Source organism: Peromyscus maniculatus, chromosome 3 (genome assembly GCF_049852395.1).
Source record: "Peromyscus maniculatus bairdii isolate BWxNUB_F1_BW_parent chromosome 3, HU_Pman_BW_mat_3.1, whole genome shotgun sequence".
Lineage (NCBI taxonomy): Eukaryota > Metazoa > Chordata > Mammalia > Rodentia > Cricetidae > Peromyscus > Peromyscus maniculatus.
Window position 1 is genome coordinate 5,771,169 of NC_134854.1, and position 16,761 is coordinate 5,787,929.

General features: G+C 38.2%; 1 protein-coding gene across 9 annotated transcripts in view; it reads right to left on the minus strand.

The window, feature by feature from the left end:
* Nucleotides 1-16,761, minus strand: part of Cped1 (cadherin like and PC-esterase domain containing 1) — a 294,083-nt gene that overhangs the window by 136,964 nt on the left and 140,358 nt on the right. For all 9 annotated transcript variants that reach the window (XR_013049666.1, XM_006994487.4, XM_006994486.4 and 6 more), the window contains 5 exons: nucleotides 8,515-8,657; nucleotides 7,435-7,507; nucleotides 6,121-6,288; nucleotides 4,926-5,030; nucleotides 2,890-3,047 (listed from right to left, as the gene is read on the minus strand). Coding sequence is in view for 8 of the 9 variants with exons in the window: in XM_006994487.4 (XP_006994549.1) it covers nucleotides 2,890-3,047; nucleotides 4,926-5,030; nucleotides 6,121-6,288; nucleotides 7,435-7,507; nucleotides 8,515-8,657 (647 nt within the window). In the remaining variant the exon portion in view is untranslated. The remainder of the gene's footprint in view (nucleotides 1-2,889; nucleotides 3,048-4,925; nucleotides 5,031-6,120; nucleotides 6,289-7,434; nucleotides 7,508-8,514; nucleotides 8,658-16,761) is intronic.

Here is a 16,761-nt window from a genome sequence, read left to right on the forward strand (position 1 = left end):
GGGATTCAATCCAGGACTTCCTGCACAGTGGTGATCACTCTACTAATGAGATAAGTTTAGCTGAAGTCCAAATTAAAAAAAAAAATCTAAGAATTTCTCATGAACAAGAACTTCCAGGAGAGTCGCTCAAAAGATACAGCCCTGAAATTCATATGAACTGAATTATGGAAGCATGATTGTCTTAATGGAGTGAACACTTGTATACGAGAGCATCATGCAGTTATTTCTTGGATATTTTTGTGACTAAATTATTTTTAAATTGGTGTGCATTTTCTAAGAAAACATTTGCACAAAGTAAGGCACATATACCACTTCCTTTCCAGGAAAGTGAAAATTAACAGACGGTTGTAGGGTTTTCACACCACTTAGATTGGGGTGTCTGGATTCTGAGCCTTGGAGCTCACACATAAATGTTACCTATCACTGCTGACACGCTGGCTTTTATCTTCTCTTAACCTGTTACCATGCTACAAGCAAATGACCTTCATTTCAAAGGAAAGATGAAATCATTAGATCCCAAGTGTACATGTATACAAAACCACCTTGCTGTGGCCATTTTGAAGAAGAAAACTTGGTGGCCTCCCTGCCTCTATAGTATCCTGGATAAACGTGCAGAGACATTGGTGAGACAGTCAGTAGGTCAATATTTGTATTAGCCGAACTCTTTTTTTTTTTTTTTGACAAACATAAAATTATTTATTTCTGACACTTTAACAATGGTTCTCTGACTCGTTTTCTTTTTTTTCCATTTTTCTTTATTAAGAAATTTTCTACTCACTACACATACTATTCACAGATTCTCCCTCCTCCATCCTCCCACCCCCACCCCTCTTTCCCAAGCCACACCACATCCCCACATCCCCCAAATCAAGGTCTCCCATGGGGAGTCAGCAGAGCCCAGCACACTGAGCCTAGGCAGGTCCAAGCTCCTTCCCACTGCACCAAGGCTGTGCAAGGCATCACACACCACAGGCATTGGATTCCCAGAAGCCTGCCCATAGATCAGGGACAGATCCCGATCCCCCTGCCTGGGTGGCCCTCAAACAGTTCGAGCTAAACAACCGTCTTCCGTATCCAGAGTAGCCGAAAGTCTTAAGCTACTGATTTGTCTTAGAATCTTCTTTTCCTTCATCTGGGAAATGTGCAAGAGATATGATCCTTCTTGCAATAAAGCATAAATGATCACGAAATATACACACTCACTGGTAAAGTGGAAGATAATGTGAATTGAATACTTAAAAAAACACTTCTGGGAGCATTATGTCATTTGACTTTTGATAGATACAAAAATTTATTTCTGTCAGTATTAACACTAAAAAGTTTTTTGAACATGAATGGCTTTCCTTATAGAAAGGAAAGAAAGTGCTACCCTCACCACAGATACTAAGATGACCTTCGAGTTCCATAGAACTTGAAAGGAAAGATAAACTGCCCTTTATCACCTATTTGCACTATAGTGTGACATACACAAAACTTTCTCATGTAATCCTCCTAGAATTTTAATAAGTGGTAGACAACCTATGCCATATTTACAGGTAAAGAAATTAAGTCTTAGAGGGCTTAGAACTTTGCGTGCTATAACTAATAAAGTTTAATGTTGGGATTTTTTATCCACCTTTGCATGATTCAGAATAGTTCCCGTCCTTTATAATTCTATTCAATGGAGACCAATCTTGCATTCATTTAAGGCAAGAGTACCCAGTCTTCCGATTTTAACTAGTGGATTGCTGAACCTGGTCATATATGAGGAGCTGGAGAAAACTCTGCCAGGGAACAAATAGTCTAAAGCTTACAAATCTCTTGGGAACTCACCGAACGTTACAAACAATACAAATAAGCTCCTTGGGAAATCTCGTCTGTTCTTTGCCTATCTATACTGATGTATGGGGTAGTCTTGGATTAGTTGAGTGAGAGCAAAGGATAAAAAGTGGCTTTATGCTGTAGCATTTAAAACAGTTTTCAAGCACATAAGGGAAAACTTCATTTGGACTTACTGAGGGAATAAAGCCAAGCTTATAAAGATTTTGCAATTAAAGTGAATGTTAATGCTAGGAGATGTTCTAAGATGTACTCGGATGTATGGTTATTTGTATTTTTAATTACAAATGAGTTTCTTAGAGTCACTATCTCCTGAAGCCAAAGGAACTGAAGGACAAGTGAACAGAGCTATTCCCAACAGTGACTGTGGAAGACATAAATGAATGTCATGTCCCTTGCTCTTTCATCTCCCTGGGAGGCTTAGGTCTAATTCTGTTTTCCTGGCAGTAGAAAAGTCAAATGCTCTCTTAATTCTATCCATATTAAAGAACAGACAAAACTTTAAGTGCCTCCCCTTTGCCAGCTACCAGAGGCATTAATACCTCACCTGCCTGCTCCTTCAACCTCTCCTAAGAGTGGAAGTGGATGGCAAAACACTCTCTAAAAGCAAAACAAACACAGTAGAGTATAGATTTATAAAATTAGCTGAGTTTTGCTCAGAATAAAGTCATGCCTCTATAACCTGCCCCCCAATAATATGCCTGATGTATCTATCTCCAAGTTGATGGATGGTTCATAACACAAACCCCATCGAATCTTCTAGATGCTTCACTAATGAAAAGGTATGAATCACAAAATGAAAGGAGACAGAAATGCTTAATTTTAAACATTACTTTATAATGGAGTCGTATCTTAGTTTGAAAATGGTTGGATGTATTTTTTGTTACTGCATCTGATGATCATCAGAACCATTATGGTTTCAATGTTTTAAAGTCATTTATTTTCCAGACCATGAATTTTTGGGCATACTTCTTTTGTGTTGTTCACTTTAATGTAGGCAAGCCTTTTGAAATCAATCTTTTCAGCTTAAGAATTTTTGGACTGCACAATTCAAATTTGTGGCTCTCTTACCATTCCAGTGGATGTAGCTGTTCCTTTTTATTCATGGGCCAAAATTGTTCAAATACATTTAAAAGAGACCAGTATTGGGACATGACGGAGCCAAGAGTTGACATATCATAAAATTCACGCATCACAGATTGAATCCCAGGAAGAGTAGATGGGAAGAGCTGAGAAGAAATGTTCAAAGAAAACATTAGCAGAAGAAAAACAATTAGTTGAAAGTTTGAAAGTAAGTTGAAATGTAGTATTATGAATACTATTTTATATTTAGTCAGATATTGTTTTGTTGAGCAGTTATTTATTTAAAAACTCAACGTTTTTAAATATTGGGAGGATAACTCAGTTCAATGAAAGTGTGAGGACCTGAGTCTCATGCCCAGAAAAGCCAAGCATGAACTCCTACAGAATCCAGCATGGGAGGCAGAGATGGATAAATCCCCTGGGCTCATTGACTGGCCAGCCCAGGCTACTTGGTGAGTCCTGGGCCAATAGAGAGTGTCTCAGAAAACAAGGCAGATGCCACATGGAGAATGACAGCTAAGGTTGTCTGTGGACCACCACACATATTTCTGTACACGTGTTCTTGTATGTACACACACATAGGTACAAACAAACACAATCTACTGGTCAGTATAGATTTATTTAACTTTAATAGTTGGTACTGTTTTCAAGGCAAATGTTGCTTTTTAAGACATTATGAAAGTTACTGATGATCATATTTATGAATGGAGTCATTTTCCCCTTCCTCAATGAGTATACAGAGATCTTTCCTTCCAACCTACGGGGAGCGAGGTAACAGAGGAAGAAAGGCCGGGGGGAAGAGAAGTCCTTTTGCCCTGCAAGTGAATTATGCCATGGTGAGAACTATTAATCTCACAAAAAAGAGGAAATTGGTTATCTTGTTTCTACTCTGAGAGGCAGGAAATTGAAGGTGGCCCTTGTTTCTTTCCTCTCTCATCCCAACAGAGGCTGTCTACATTCACAGCGTTTTGAGTGACGAATTCCTGACAGGCAAGTGGTTCCTAAAACGTTGAGATAAACTGTCATTTATTACATGCAAACCAATTAAAATGATAAATATGCTGATTAAATTACGCTGGAGTCCTAAGCTTGCTTTCAGTCCTGTGTAATATGGGGCTAAATTGTATCAAAAAGTTTCAGTCATTCATTGGTTAACTTGGTGAACTGGTTATAACTCATATAAGTAACTTATATATATATAGGTTGAAAAAAACCGACAAGGAATATTTCAGCCTTGTATCAGATTAATAACTCATCAATTAGTTTTAAATACCATTTTAAAATAGTTTTATATGAACAAACATTAAGTAAAAATATAAACTCATCATAGTCTATATTAGTGGCAGAAATAAAATACATTGGGCACAAACACTCATATATAATCAATTATGCTTTGATATTGGCCAATAAACTGATAAAGACACCAAAAATTCCAGGGAGGAAAAAAAATGCCCCTTTGCAACCTGAAACCAGTAAGAGCTGCTAAGAGCATTCACATACACATACTTGCAATATTGCTACCATCAATTAAGATGGGGGAGTGTGTGTGGGGGACTGGGAAGAGTGGAGGGAGGGGAAACTGTGGGTGGGATGTAATGTATGAGAGATTAATAAATTAAAAAAAAGATTTAGGCTGTTTTTAAAGGTTTTATTATATTCAAATATATTTAATTTTTCTCAAATCAAAAGAATAATAAAAAGTAATAAATATTGGTTACATGTTCAGGCCTCAAAACTAAAAGAGAAATTTCTTTAAAAAAAATCAACATCTTCCCTAGAGAACTGTCCCACCCTAGCAGCTACTATGATGTCATATCCTTTACCTCTGTTAAGTCACATATTATTAGCAAATGCTCATAGCAAAGCCTATGCATCTTCTCAAAAGGACAAAAGCCTACAAAACAGTCTGTGTTGTAAAGAAATGGCTGTGTGTTACTTGAAGGAAAAGTCAGGCAACTTATAGCTAATTTCTTAATGTTACAATCTCAGTCACTAAGTGGAAAGAAATATCACTTTTGTTTTACCAGTTGGAATTCTCCCAGACTCCCAAGTTCCTTTACAAAGGTCCTAATTGAGTGAATTTCCTCTAAAGACAGGCACTTATTTAACTCCTTGTGATAGTTTCCATCCTAGAAAGGAAAAAAGCCTTAAGTAATCATGAAACAGTCAAGCCATCTTTCCCCTAGTAACCCCCACCTAACAAATCAATCAAACTCTATAACAGCTAAACTTATTAAAGCTGTAGAATTCATAGAGATGATATGTTGTCTCAATAACATCCAAACACAAAAAAAGTTTCATAGTTGACAAGATTGGCTGTCTTCACTCACCCAGTGGTACCTTGGTAGTGAGGCCAGGGAGATGAGCACAAGAGAGGAGGATGTGTGTGACCATGGTTTGGGAATGCAAGATTCTCCTTGGGCCCTCAGAGCAATAGAGGTGAAAAAAATGAAAGAGTATCTGGACACGAACCCCACTGTGGAATTCTGCCATTGGAGAGTTTCACAGGCCGGCCACTTACCACTCCAGGTTTTTCCACATTCATTTGTGTCCTAGAGCATCTCTGAGATCAAGAGTGATGCTCTGACAAGGTGTGTGTGACAGACACCATTAGAGCCTTTGTGAAATCTTTTACATACTCCTCCAAATTCATCAAATATGAGTTTCAAAATAGAAAGACATTTGGGGAATAATATTATGGTAACTGGCACTGATTTTTTAGTGTATAAGAACACTGTGCTCGCCTGCCATAAAAAACAAACAATACATGCAAACAATAGAAACAACCAACCCAGCACCATTCTGAAGCACTCCACCCTGATTGCGAGCCTCTAGCCAAATGTTAACGGACACGAATATTCAAGCAAATTAATGTTTTAATTCAGTTTCCCTGAAGTCATCCTGGAGTACTCTGTAATTCTAGACTACCTTCAAAGACTCTTTGTAAAGTTCTAAAGTACATAAACACATGTATCATTGAAAATATCTACATCTGTTTCTTAATAATTAGGAACTTTTTCACTTCATTCTCATCACAATCCTTCACACGCATACTTAGTCAATATAAAATGATGGTGGTCCTCAAGTCAGAATATAGAAGCACAAGATAATCGACAACAATTATTAATTAATTTCAAATAAAGTATTAACATTTTAAATTGCACAATAAAAATAACTAGTGGCTGAGAAACCACTGTCCATATACACGTATGAACTCACCTCAAATACGCTGGCTCTGTAAAGCTTCTGCACTATCTCAGAAAATACAGAAAGGGAAGATGTGTTGGAGAAGAGGAAGTTGAAAGTATCCTTTAAGAGGATTTTTTCTGTATTTTGGTCCTCCAAATTGAACTTCTCATCATCTTGAAATTTCAAATGCTCATGTACCTTTGAAGGAAGAGAAGTAGAGGAGACCTTACAGGGAAATGAATTCTAAGGCATGATTTATTTCAGGTTAGATTGTAGACCAGAGCTGACATCTAGTGGTCTTCCAGAGGCTAACAGTTTCATAAACGTGTAATGCTTCTTAGGAAGATGCCATTCTTTCAATGTAGAGGAGCATGAACTATTTCAAAGTCGCATTAGCTTATCTTGAAACTCTTTATATCTCACAAATATTTGTTCATGAAAGATAATACATAACATTTTTTCAAAACTACAAATTTTTAAAAGTTTAATTTCAGCTATTAGGCATCAAAAAGGCAAATGGCCATTAAAAATTTCATAAAGGTTCTAAATTTTATAGATAAATCTTAAACATGCAATATTTCTGTAATTGTATTCTCTATATCATAGTTTAGAAAAAAAAACTAAACTCCAGTGGAGTTGAACTCTGATTACCCATAAGTCTGTTCCCCTTTCCTTCCTACCCTAGAGCGCAATAGACAGCTTTTTATAAAATAGCTGAACCACTGTTTTTGTCTTCTAACCATTGAAGAATATTTTAGATAAAAAACTATGCTGAGGAAAGTGATCTAAAAGAGTTTTAACTCAAAACAAACTAAAAACCACCCACATTTACATATACATATCAGAAAACATTTCAAAAATTCACATGACATTTTATGCTTTTAAATTAAAATAGAAAAACAATGTGTTTATTTGTATTACTAGCCTAGGGCCTAGTGCATTCCAGGCAAGAATTCTTCCAGTGGTCAGTCTCTCTTGTTCCTATGGCTTTTTAAATGACCAATTGAAAAAGAACGACAGAACTATCTCTTCATGATGCCATGAGAGTCCCCCAGGTCATCTCCTGTTTGCTGTTATCGATATGCCCTGCGTCCTGCTTTTTCCCATGAACATATACTTGACTAATTAATGTCTTTGTTCATGAATTCAGGGGAACTATGGAAAACTCCATGTTTGTCCTAGTATGTCTCGTGGTGATTAGAATTCACTAATTCCCTAGGAGCCACGGGCATATTAGCCTGGAAGGACTGTAATGGAAGGTGTTACTAATCAACTGGTAACCGTGAATGAAAATACACACCCTACCCCCACCCTAAATACACATGCTTCATCCTACATACTCACCTGGAGCACTACAGGATTTCCCAAATCTCCATAACCAATATCAAAAGTTAAAAGCTGAAAACACTGTCTACATCTGGAAGGAAAAACACAAAGTAACAGGACAACATATTCTTTTTGCTACACTCACTCTGCTATCTGGTATTACGTTATTTATAATTGATACAATTAAATTTCCATAATTTAAAGGCCAATGGCATGGATAATAGAAAATTACATGAAACGGAGTGTTGGACTTGAGTCTCTTTTGTTCATTAGAGAAAGTTCAAAAATGCCTCTATTCTCCATGGCACACCACAGTAACCAATGATGTTATTCCATGAGAACCTTAATATGGGGAGAAATGTCCAGGTCCTCTATTCTTAACACTAATGCATGCAGAAGGTATAAGAATGAGCTCAAATCACCGAGCACCTCTCCCGTTTTTTGGCAAACTTGACCAATTATCCTAGAACAAAGGCAACAAGCTGTTGTCAAGCTGAGCTAGGAGAGTAGAGGTGACAGAATTTTGTTAAAAGTTTTTCCTATTTCAGTGTTTTGAAGTCATTGGGAAATTTTAGAATAAATGTATTATGTACAGGTAAAGCTATACATGGTCAATACTTAGTATATTTGATGAAAATACTTGAAAGGAAGCTACAAATTCAAAATTATCTTTAGGATCCAAGAACAGGCTTGTAGTCCCAGCACTAGGAAGTAGAGGCAGGAGGATGATAAGTTCCAGGCTAGTCTAGGCTGCACAGTAAGACTGCTGAAAAGATCATAGTAGTAGCAATAATAGTAATAACAATAAATAGTTAAAACCCTGTGTTCTATTTCTTGTCACACCATTTGAATACAAACAAATGGCATGTAAGGAACTCTGAAGTTTTAGAATTTATAAATTAGGCCATACATGTTTAGAAGATCATATTATCACGTACTGACAAAAACATTTCCATGTTCTATTTACTTCCGGCGACTAAGTTTTTTCACTAGTAAATTTTAGAATCTCTCTCTCTCTCTCTCTCTCTGTGTGTGTGTGTGTGTGTGTGTGTGTGTGTGTGTGTGTGTGTGTGTATGTCTGTTCTGTCTCTCTCTCACCTATGGATGGTCTTTGGTCCCAGAGTAGATGCTTTACTGAACACCTCAGCCACCAGCAGGAGCTTGCTAATTGCTTCTTTCATGCTATCCAGTGCCTGCAGGGGTGAACTTGTCCTCAGGAATGTTTCAAAAAACATCTGCAGCTAGGAAAAAACAAAAGATTGACAGAACAAAATATATTTTCATCTGCCTATTGTTTCCAACATGAGTAATCTGAAGGTTATGTCTCCCTGTCCACTTCAATAAACAGAACAAAACTTTAAGTAGAAAAATTTGAGAATCTAAGATTTAAATATTTTTAATTCAAGTCACAAGGAAAAAGAAATGTTCACATACCTTGCATTTAAATTTTTTATTTTATTTTATTATTTATATATTTTTTAGTTTCTCCAGACAGGGTTTCTCTGTGTAACCACCATAGCTGTCCTGGAACTCATGCTATGGACCAGGCTGGCCTCGAACTCATGGAGATCTGCCTGCCTCTGCCTCCTGAGAGCTGGGATCAAAGGTGTGCACCACCATCGCTCAGTCCATGCAATCTTAACATTAATCTTAACTTAACATTCTTTATTCATTTCACTTTTCTTGTAGTATGGAACCACAGGAAGGACAGTGCCCTGACATGGTGAGGGTTGCAGTCGGAGCCCCCTGGCTTGAGTTCTGATTCTCTCAGTAAGGGACCTGCACTCGCCATTCACTTCTCTGAATCTCCGCTTTCTTACTTGCACCATGGGTTAGTACCCGCTAACAAGAGAGTTGTGCACCCAGCACAGAAAAAAATTATTTGAAAGCCAGTAGAAAGTATGAAATTTAAATATTTGGTTTCTAATTATTAATTTTCTGCATGTATCAATAAAAATATCTTTTCAAAGCTGTTTTTCTTCATCTCATTTTTCTCTGGGAGACCTAGACAACCAGAAAAGAATCTAAGAGAATCACAGGCTTGTAATAACATTTTAATATAAGATTTCCTGTGATGAAAAAGATGAGATGGTATTAAGTAAGAGAAGTATATGTCTTCCTGTGGACAATACTGTTAGCTTCACAAGCAGCTATTCTTATTTACTTAAATATTAAAAACCATAAGACAAAACTACCTTTTGAAGATGCTTAGCATTAAATTTCAAGTCAATATTTAAAAAAAAATATAAACCAAATCTTATTGATTCACAGACTTTCTCTAGGTAAACTTAGCCTTTCAAAGATAAAGAACAAAAAATATTTTTTGAAAAAACATGCAGCAGATATTTGATTAATGCTTTTGGAAGAATAGGCTAAACCTATCAAAATGCAAAAAGTCACACATTGAAGACGTCTGTTGTGATGATAACGAAGGACAAATATTGGCAGAAATCATCTATGGAAAATGGTAACCGTATCTTTAAAATGTGCCAGTGAAATTCTCCCAACATAAACAAGTATTGAGTCCATAAACTTTTATAAGCCAAAACCAGAAACCTAATGAGACCAGACATTAAGACCCTAAGAACATATCATCAACATCTGGCAATTGAGCTATTTTTCCATTTTACTAAGGAAAATGAATGTAGTAATTGTATAATTAAAAGAAAACAAATTAATGCTAACAGTAAAAATGTTAACACCCTTGAGTCAAAATAGAATAACACCGTGTGTTTCTAAATAAAAGCAACATAAATCTTACTCAACTCACCATATTAATAGGAAGAGTTGCTAATGACATTCATGCATTCTTTCCACATTAATGTCACCTGAATGTCACAGAGCTTATGGTTGATGATATAATAATGTTGAAAAGTTCTGCCTAGCATATATGATGTACAAGACTGAGTGTCAAATTATACCCTCCATAGAGAAGAGCAAATTAGTATTTGGGGCTTGTATTTATTTATTCCCCTAATGTGCAAATGGTTATTTCTTAAGTTATAACAGGAATAGTAAGCATTGAACACAAAGTCTATTCAATTAATTCATTTCTGCTTTCGGTGAGCTCTCTACTCTGTGGGAAGCCTACATTCTGTGGCTTGGGGACACATTTCACAGCACTGTGGTAACACTCCAAAAAGTATCAGGCTCAACTCTGGTTCTGTGCCACACTGTGACACTTTGTAACAATTCCTACTCTGTAGACTTATTTAACTTACTCAGCCCAGTGTCAACAAACATCACAAGTGAGAAATAAAAGGAGGGTCGAGCAAGTGCTGAATGTGTATGTGCACATATGTCATCAACCTGCCTTAAGTCTCCCAAAGAGAGTACAACACATTTATCATTCCCCATAACTGAATCACTCAGACTAAATAAGAGATTCATTCCTATTTCTGTTTATACTGTAAATGACTGTGCTAATTATATTTCCTTGGTCAAATTATCTGAGATCTGTGCATCTCAGTGTACTCAGATGCACAACGAACAACAGAGTGTACTTGATGACCTCATCAGAATGTATCAAATTAGAAACAATTTGCTGTTAATTAAATCCAAAGGTATCCGTACTTGAAAAAAACATTTCACTTGGGAGATATTTTATGTCACCCGCAAATATCGAGAGGAGCAATGTTACATTTCTGCTCAGTTGAAACATGGAGACACAATCTAAATATTAAGCAGACTCGATTCCTCTGTCTTTGTACAATTACTGCTAATGCTGGTTTTTTTTTTTTTTTTTGTGTGTGTGTGTGTGTGTGTGCGTGCTAGGTGTTGCCCTTGTGCGTATTAGGTAAGTTCTTTGTAACAGTGCTACATCCTATCCCCAGTAAACATCGTTAAAGTTAAATAAATAGGACAGGGTAGCTTGCCAAGGAAATCAGGGCCTTGGATAAAAACTCAACACTTTTAAAGCTAGATGTGATGGTGCTCGTCTTGATCCCAAGACTCATGTGGTACAAACAGGCAGATCACAGAGTGAAGGATGTGTGAGCTAGGTGGTCAGTTTATGGTCAGTTTAGGCTGGCTATACAGTGAGACCCCGTCTCCAAAAATCCCAAACAAAAACTAAGCAAGCAACAGCAACAGAATGCTTAAAGCCTTTCATGCCATTACACTCTTTACAGACTACCTGTTTTCCTGTCAATGCAATTATAAAACCCAAATTTAGTGATAAGTAAATTTGTATGGAAAATGGCCTCGTACGATCATAGTTATAAAGATGGGCAGCTTAAACATCACTGTTCCTTTGTACTTAAAAATTCAAAAAATAATCAGTGAGATGTGTTAGCATTTACAACGTAAATCCATTTAAGCAACTGAGATACAAATAAGTGAAACAAAACTATATATTGAAAATGGAAGTGTGGAGAGCAGGCAAGCTAGATCTGCTCCTCACCAACTGCAGCACTCCAGAAAGCTAGCCCTGAAGATGTAGGTGTGGGAGAACATGCCTGAGGGCATGTGAGCAGGAGAACTGGCCCTTCTTGCTGCTTGCTGCATTTGGTGAACTAGCCAGAGCAGTGCTGGAGAGCTCAGCCTCCTGGTGAGATTGAGGGAGAGTTAGTGGGCTGACCCATGCAGTTACAATCCATACTCAGTTACCCCTTTCTCTGTGGGAGGTCCCTTTCACTTTTCCCCCAGAGTATTCTTGAGGAGGGAGAAGCAAGAAATATTTAGATAGAAGGATAGAGGGGAGAAAAATAGAAACACAGGATAGCCTCGGGAGGACCTGGATCATTATCCACCAGCCCCTTCTGTCTCTTTGAAAGGGTCTTTTATAGAAATGCCAAGGGGTGGAGCAAAAGACTTCCCCCTAGCACAGCCAAATACAGACCCTTTCCTATCACCTGGTAACCACACACGTGGTCAGGTCAAACATCCCCTAATGCAGCCCTGCTCGGTAAAGCAAGCTCAGATCTCACTAGGAAACCTTTGTGGGCCTCCACAGACTCAGATCCAAGGCTATATCTATGAAATGCTGGAGCACGTGAAGTGGCTGGTCCTGCAGACCCATAGTGGCAGGATTGCCACCACACAGGGCAACAATAAGATATCCAAAAGGAGTCCCAGTGAAGACCCAGTATTGATAGTGTAGCAGAAACTGGAAGACTCTAACCAGACCAGTGACTTATTGCAATGAAAATCTGCAAGTAAAGATGTATGGATTAAGGGCTATACTGTGAGAGTCACTGCGTCACTACAGCTTCCACAATGAATTTTTTTTTCTTTAAATTTTCTTTTCTTTTATTTTGGGGGAGGGTTGCAAGGGCAGAGGGTGGATATGAGGGGCCTGGGAGATGAATGACATTGGGATGCATGATGTGAAATACACAAAGACTCAATAAAAAAGTTATGGGGAAAAAAAGAAAGAAAATGGAAAGGTGGGGAAGCTGAGAAGGAACCAAAATATTTGGAGGGAAGTTTCAACTATTAATTTGATACCTTAAAAATACTTCCAAAGTGTACTAATTATTCACCTCATTTGCATACCTCATAGCCATTTCAATATTTCTATTCTCTCATGAGAGACTGGACAAATTATTCTAGATTGATTGATTGGTTCTCAATGAACACATGTTGATTAATAAATTCTATGTTAAACTTGATGATTTTTTTGTGTGCTCTTCACATTAGACTGGGATATTTTAGGCCAAGAATTACCATATTTACCTTTGACATCCTGGTACCTGAGGCGAGATCAGTGTTTAGTAAAGTTGTTGAATGAGGAATCTTAGATATGACCTTATAGATGCCTCAGAAACTTTCACTGAAGGAATTTGTTTACTAGAGCATCTAGATAATGCAGTTTTAAAACAATGCATTGGCCTAGGGCTATAGTTCATTGGCAGAGCATAAGACCTTAGGCTTAGTGCCATACTCCAGACACACAAGCTACACAATATTAATTTCTTGCCTACATCTCACGAGAGTGAAAGGATATACATTTTTCCCTACTGACTTTTAATAACATCTTTGAAATACAGAAGCTTATGACTGTTTGAGAGGATTTTTGAGATAAGGAAATTCAATCCCAGAGCTAGAGAAAAAGATGGAAGATTAACCAATATTAGCTTTTCTTAAAGTAATGTCCTTGGCTAACTAAAAACTTTGGCAGAACACTAATATATTTTTGAACCTGGGCACATGTGCCACAGCATTGTACTTTACTAAAGTTCCCCACGATTTCCTTTAGTGTTACTGTGAATAAGAGAGAGAGAGAGAGAGAGAGAGAGAGAGAGAGAGAGAGAGAGAGAGAGATTTTGTCTTCTCTGATTGAAGAGTACTAGGAAATTTAAATATGAGTATTTGCATTAAATATATGGAAAGATGGTCAATACTGTCAATTACTGGAGAAATACATACTAAAACTACAGCAAGGCAAGCCCTCATAGCCACTTAGGATGATTATTATCTGATAATTATCTTAAAAACATACATAGTAATAGATATGAGGAAAGATGTGAAGGTATTATGATATTCAAACTCTGTAACTGAAATGTAAAGAGTTGATTTCTCAAAAGCCAAAAATAACAGATTTATCATTTGCCCCAGAAATTCTGGGAGGTCTATCAGAAGACTTGAAAGTCAGATCACAGAGAGATATCTGTACTCATGCTCATAGCTCCAACAGTTTTCCCCAGTGGTGGAGACAGCAGGTAGACTTTGACAAATGAAGGGATCAGAAAAAGTTCTCTCTAGAGACACAGGTGTTGCCCCGCCTTAAGTGGGAAAGAAATTTTGTAACACACTACAAAGCTGATGAACCTTGATGACATTGTATGAGAAAGAATTCAGTTACATAAACCACAGATGCTCTCACTATGAGGTATCTAAAGGAGTCAAATGCATAGGAAGAGAAAGGTGCTTCACAGAGGATGAGGGGAAAGGGGAATGGGAGGTTGTTATTTATTCAGTGGTGCTCAAAGCACTGGAGATCGGTTGTGCAATGATATACCTATTGTTAACACTAGTAGACTGGACATATAGAATGGTTAATAATAATATGTCTTGTTACTATGCAAATTAACACAGTTGAAAAGAAATTCAAGTCCCTGGCATTTTCTAGCCCCTCTCTTGACAACAGTGAGGCTTTAACACTTGCTAATTTGTGTCAGCAAGGTCCAAAAGAATGCTGCTTGGCTTTCATGGTCAGGACTTACCAAAACAAAATGAAACCAAACAAAAAAGAATTCTTCCCTTGCTCTATTGACTCTTTCCTGCAAACAGTGCAAACACCACCTGGCTCTATCTTAGGTCCTCATGGTCTCCTTATCTCTGAGCAGGCTTATCCTGGGCTTTGTTGTTATTTGACCAAGGTGTGAAATAGTACACAGAAAGCTCCAGTGTTGGAAAGAATGATCCAGAAGAGAAAACAAATGAGGTAACATGAGGCTTAAGGCCAAGGGTCTCAGATGTCTGTCAACACTCAGAAGGAAAACAAAACAAAACAAAACAAAACTCTTAAGGTTCTCACTCAACTTACCCACTCATTGAGTTAAGGACACTCAATTAAAATATACAGAAGCCATTCTGACAGGCATAAGGTGGTATCTCAGAGTTGTTTTGATTTGCATTTCCCTGATGATTAGGGATGCTGAGCAATTCCTTAAATGTCTTTCAGCCATTTGAGTTTCCTCTGTTGAGAATTCTCTGTTTAGTTCTATAGCCCATTTCTTAATTGGACTGTTGGTTGTTTTGATGTCTAATTTTTGAGTTCCTAAGATCAAAAACACTGAGGACACTTTATGCTGGAGAGGATGTGGAACTCGGGGAACTCTCCTCCACTGCTGGTGGGAATGCAAGCTTGTACAACCACTTTGGAAATCAATATGGTGCTTTCTTAGAAAATTGGGACTCAATCTCCCTCAAGATCCAGCTATACCACTCTTGGGCATATACCCAAGAAATGCTCAATCATACCACAAGAGTACTTGCTCAGCTATGTTTATATCAGCATTGTTTGTAATAGCCAAAACCTGGAAACAACCTAGATGCCCTTCAACTGAAGAATGGATAAATAAATTGTGGCACATATACACAATGGAATACTACTCAGCAGAGAAAAACAATGACATCATGAGGTTTGCAAGCAAATGGATGGATCTAGATAAAATCATCCTGAGTGAGGTAACCCAAACTCAGAAAGACAAATATGGTATGTACTCACTCATAGGAGGATACTAGATGTGGAACAAGGATGACTGGACTGCTACTCACATCACCAGTGAAGCTACCTGGAAAACAGGACCCCAAGAAAGACACGGGGATCACCCAATGACGGAGAAATGGATGAGATCTACATGAACAGCCTGGACATGAGTGGGAGCAATGAACGGTGAGGGTCGAGGGAAAGAGAGTGGGAGATCCCGCCTGGATCAAGAACAGAGATGGAGAACAAGGAATAGGAGACCATGGTGAATGAAGACCACATGAGAAAAGGAAGAAACAAAGTGCTAAAGAGGCCCACAGAAATCCACAAAGATACCCCCACAAAAGACTGCTGGCAATGGCTGAGAGACAGCCAGGACTGACCTACTCTGGTGATGGGATGGCCAAACACCCTAATAGTCGTGCCAGAAACCCCATCCAAGGACTGAGGAATCTGGATGCAGACATCCATGGCTAGGCCCCGGGTGGGGCGTTGGGAGTCTAATTATCGAGAAAGAGGAGGGTTTATATGAGCGAGAATTGTTGAAACCAAGGTTGGATAAAGCACAGGGACAAATAGCCAAACGAATGGAAACACATGAACTATGAACCAAAGGCTGAGGGGCCCCCAACTGGATCAGGCCCTCTGAATAGGTGAGACAGTTGATTGGCTTGATCTGTTTGGGAGGCATCTAGGCAGTGGTACCAGGTCCTGATCTCGCTGCATGAGATAGCTGTTTGAAACCTGGGACTTATACAGGGACGTTTGGCTCAATCTGGGAGGAGGGCACTGGACCTGCCTGGACTGAGTCTGTCAGGTCGATCTCAGTCCTCGGGGGTGGCCTTGATCTGGAGGTGTTGGGAAAGGAGGGTGGGCTGGGGGGGAGGGGAGGGAGGCAGGAAGGGGGAGAACAAGGAAATCTGTGGCTGTTATGTAGAACTGAATAGTATTGTAAAATAAAATTTTAAAAAAAGAAAATATATATACAGAAGCCAAGCTTCCTGGCTCTTAGTCCAAATTAAAGTGGGAATAAAGATGCATTTGACATACTTTTAATGTAGCTGGAATTTAAGTTTATTGTTCTTGGTGGATGATTATTCTGGCCTTTTGAGACTCAGCAGGGATCTCTGAATTTAATCTAACCAGATTGTTTTGCAGACTCCTGAAAATGTATCTAAAGTAATACAAAT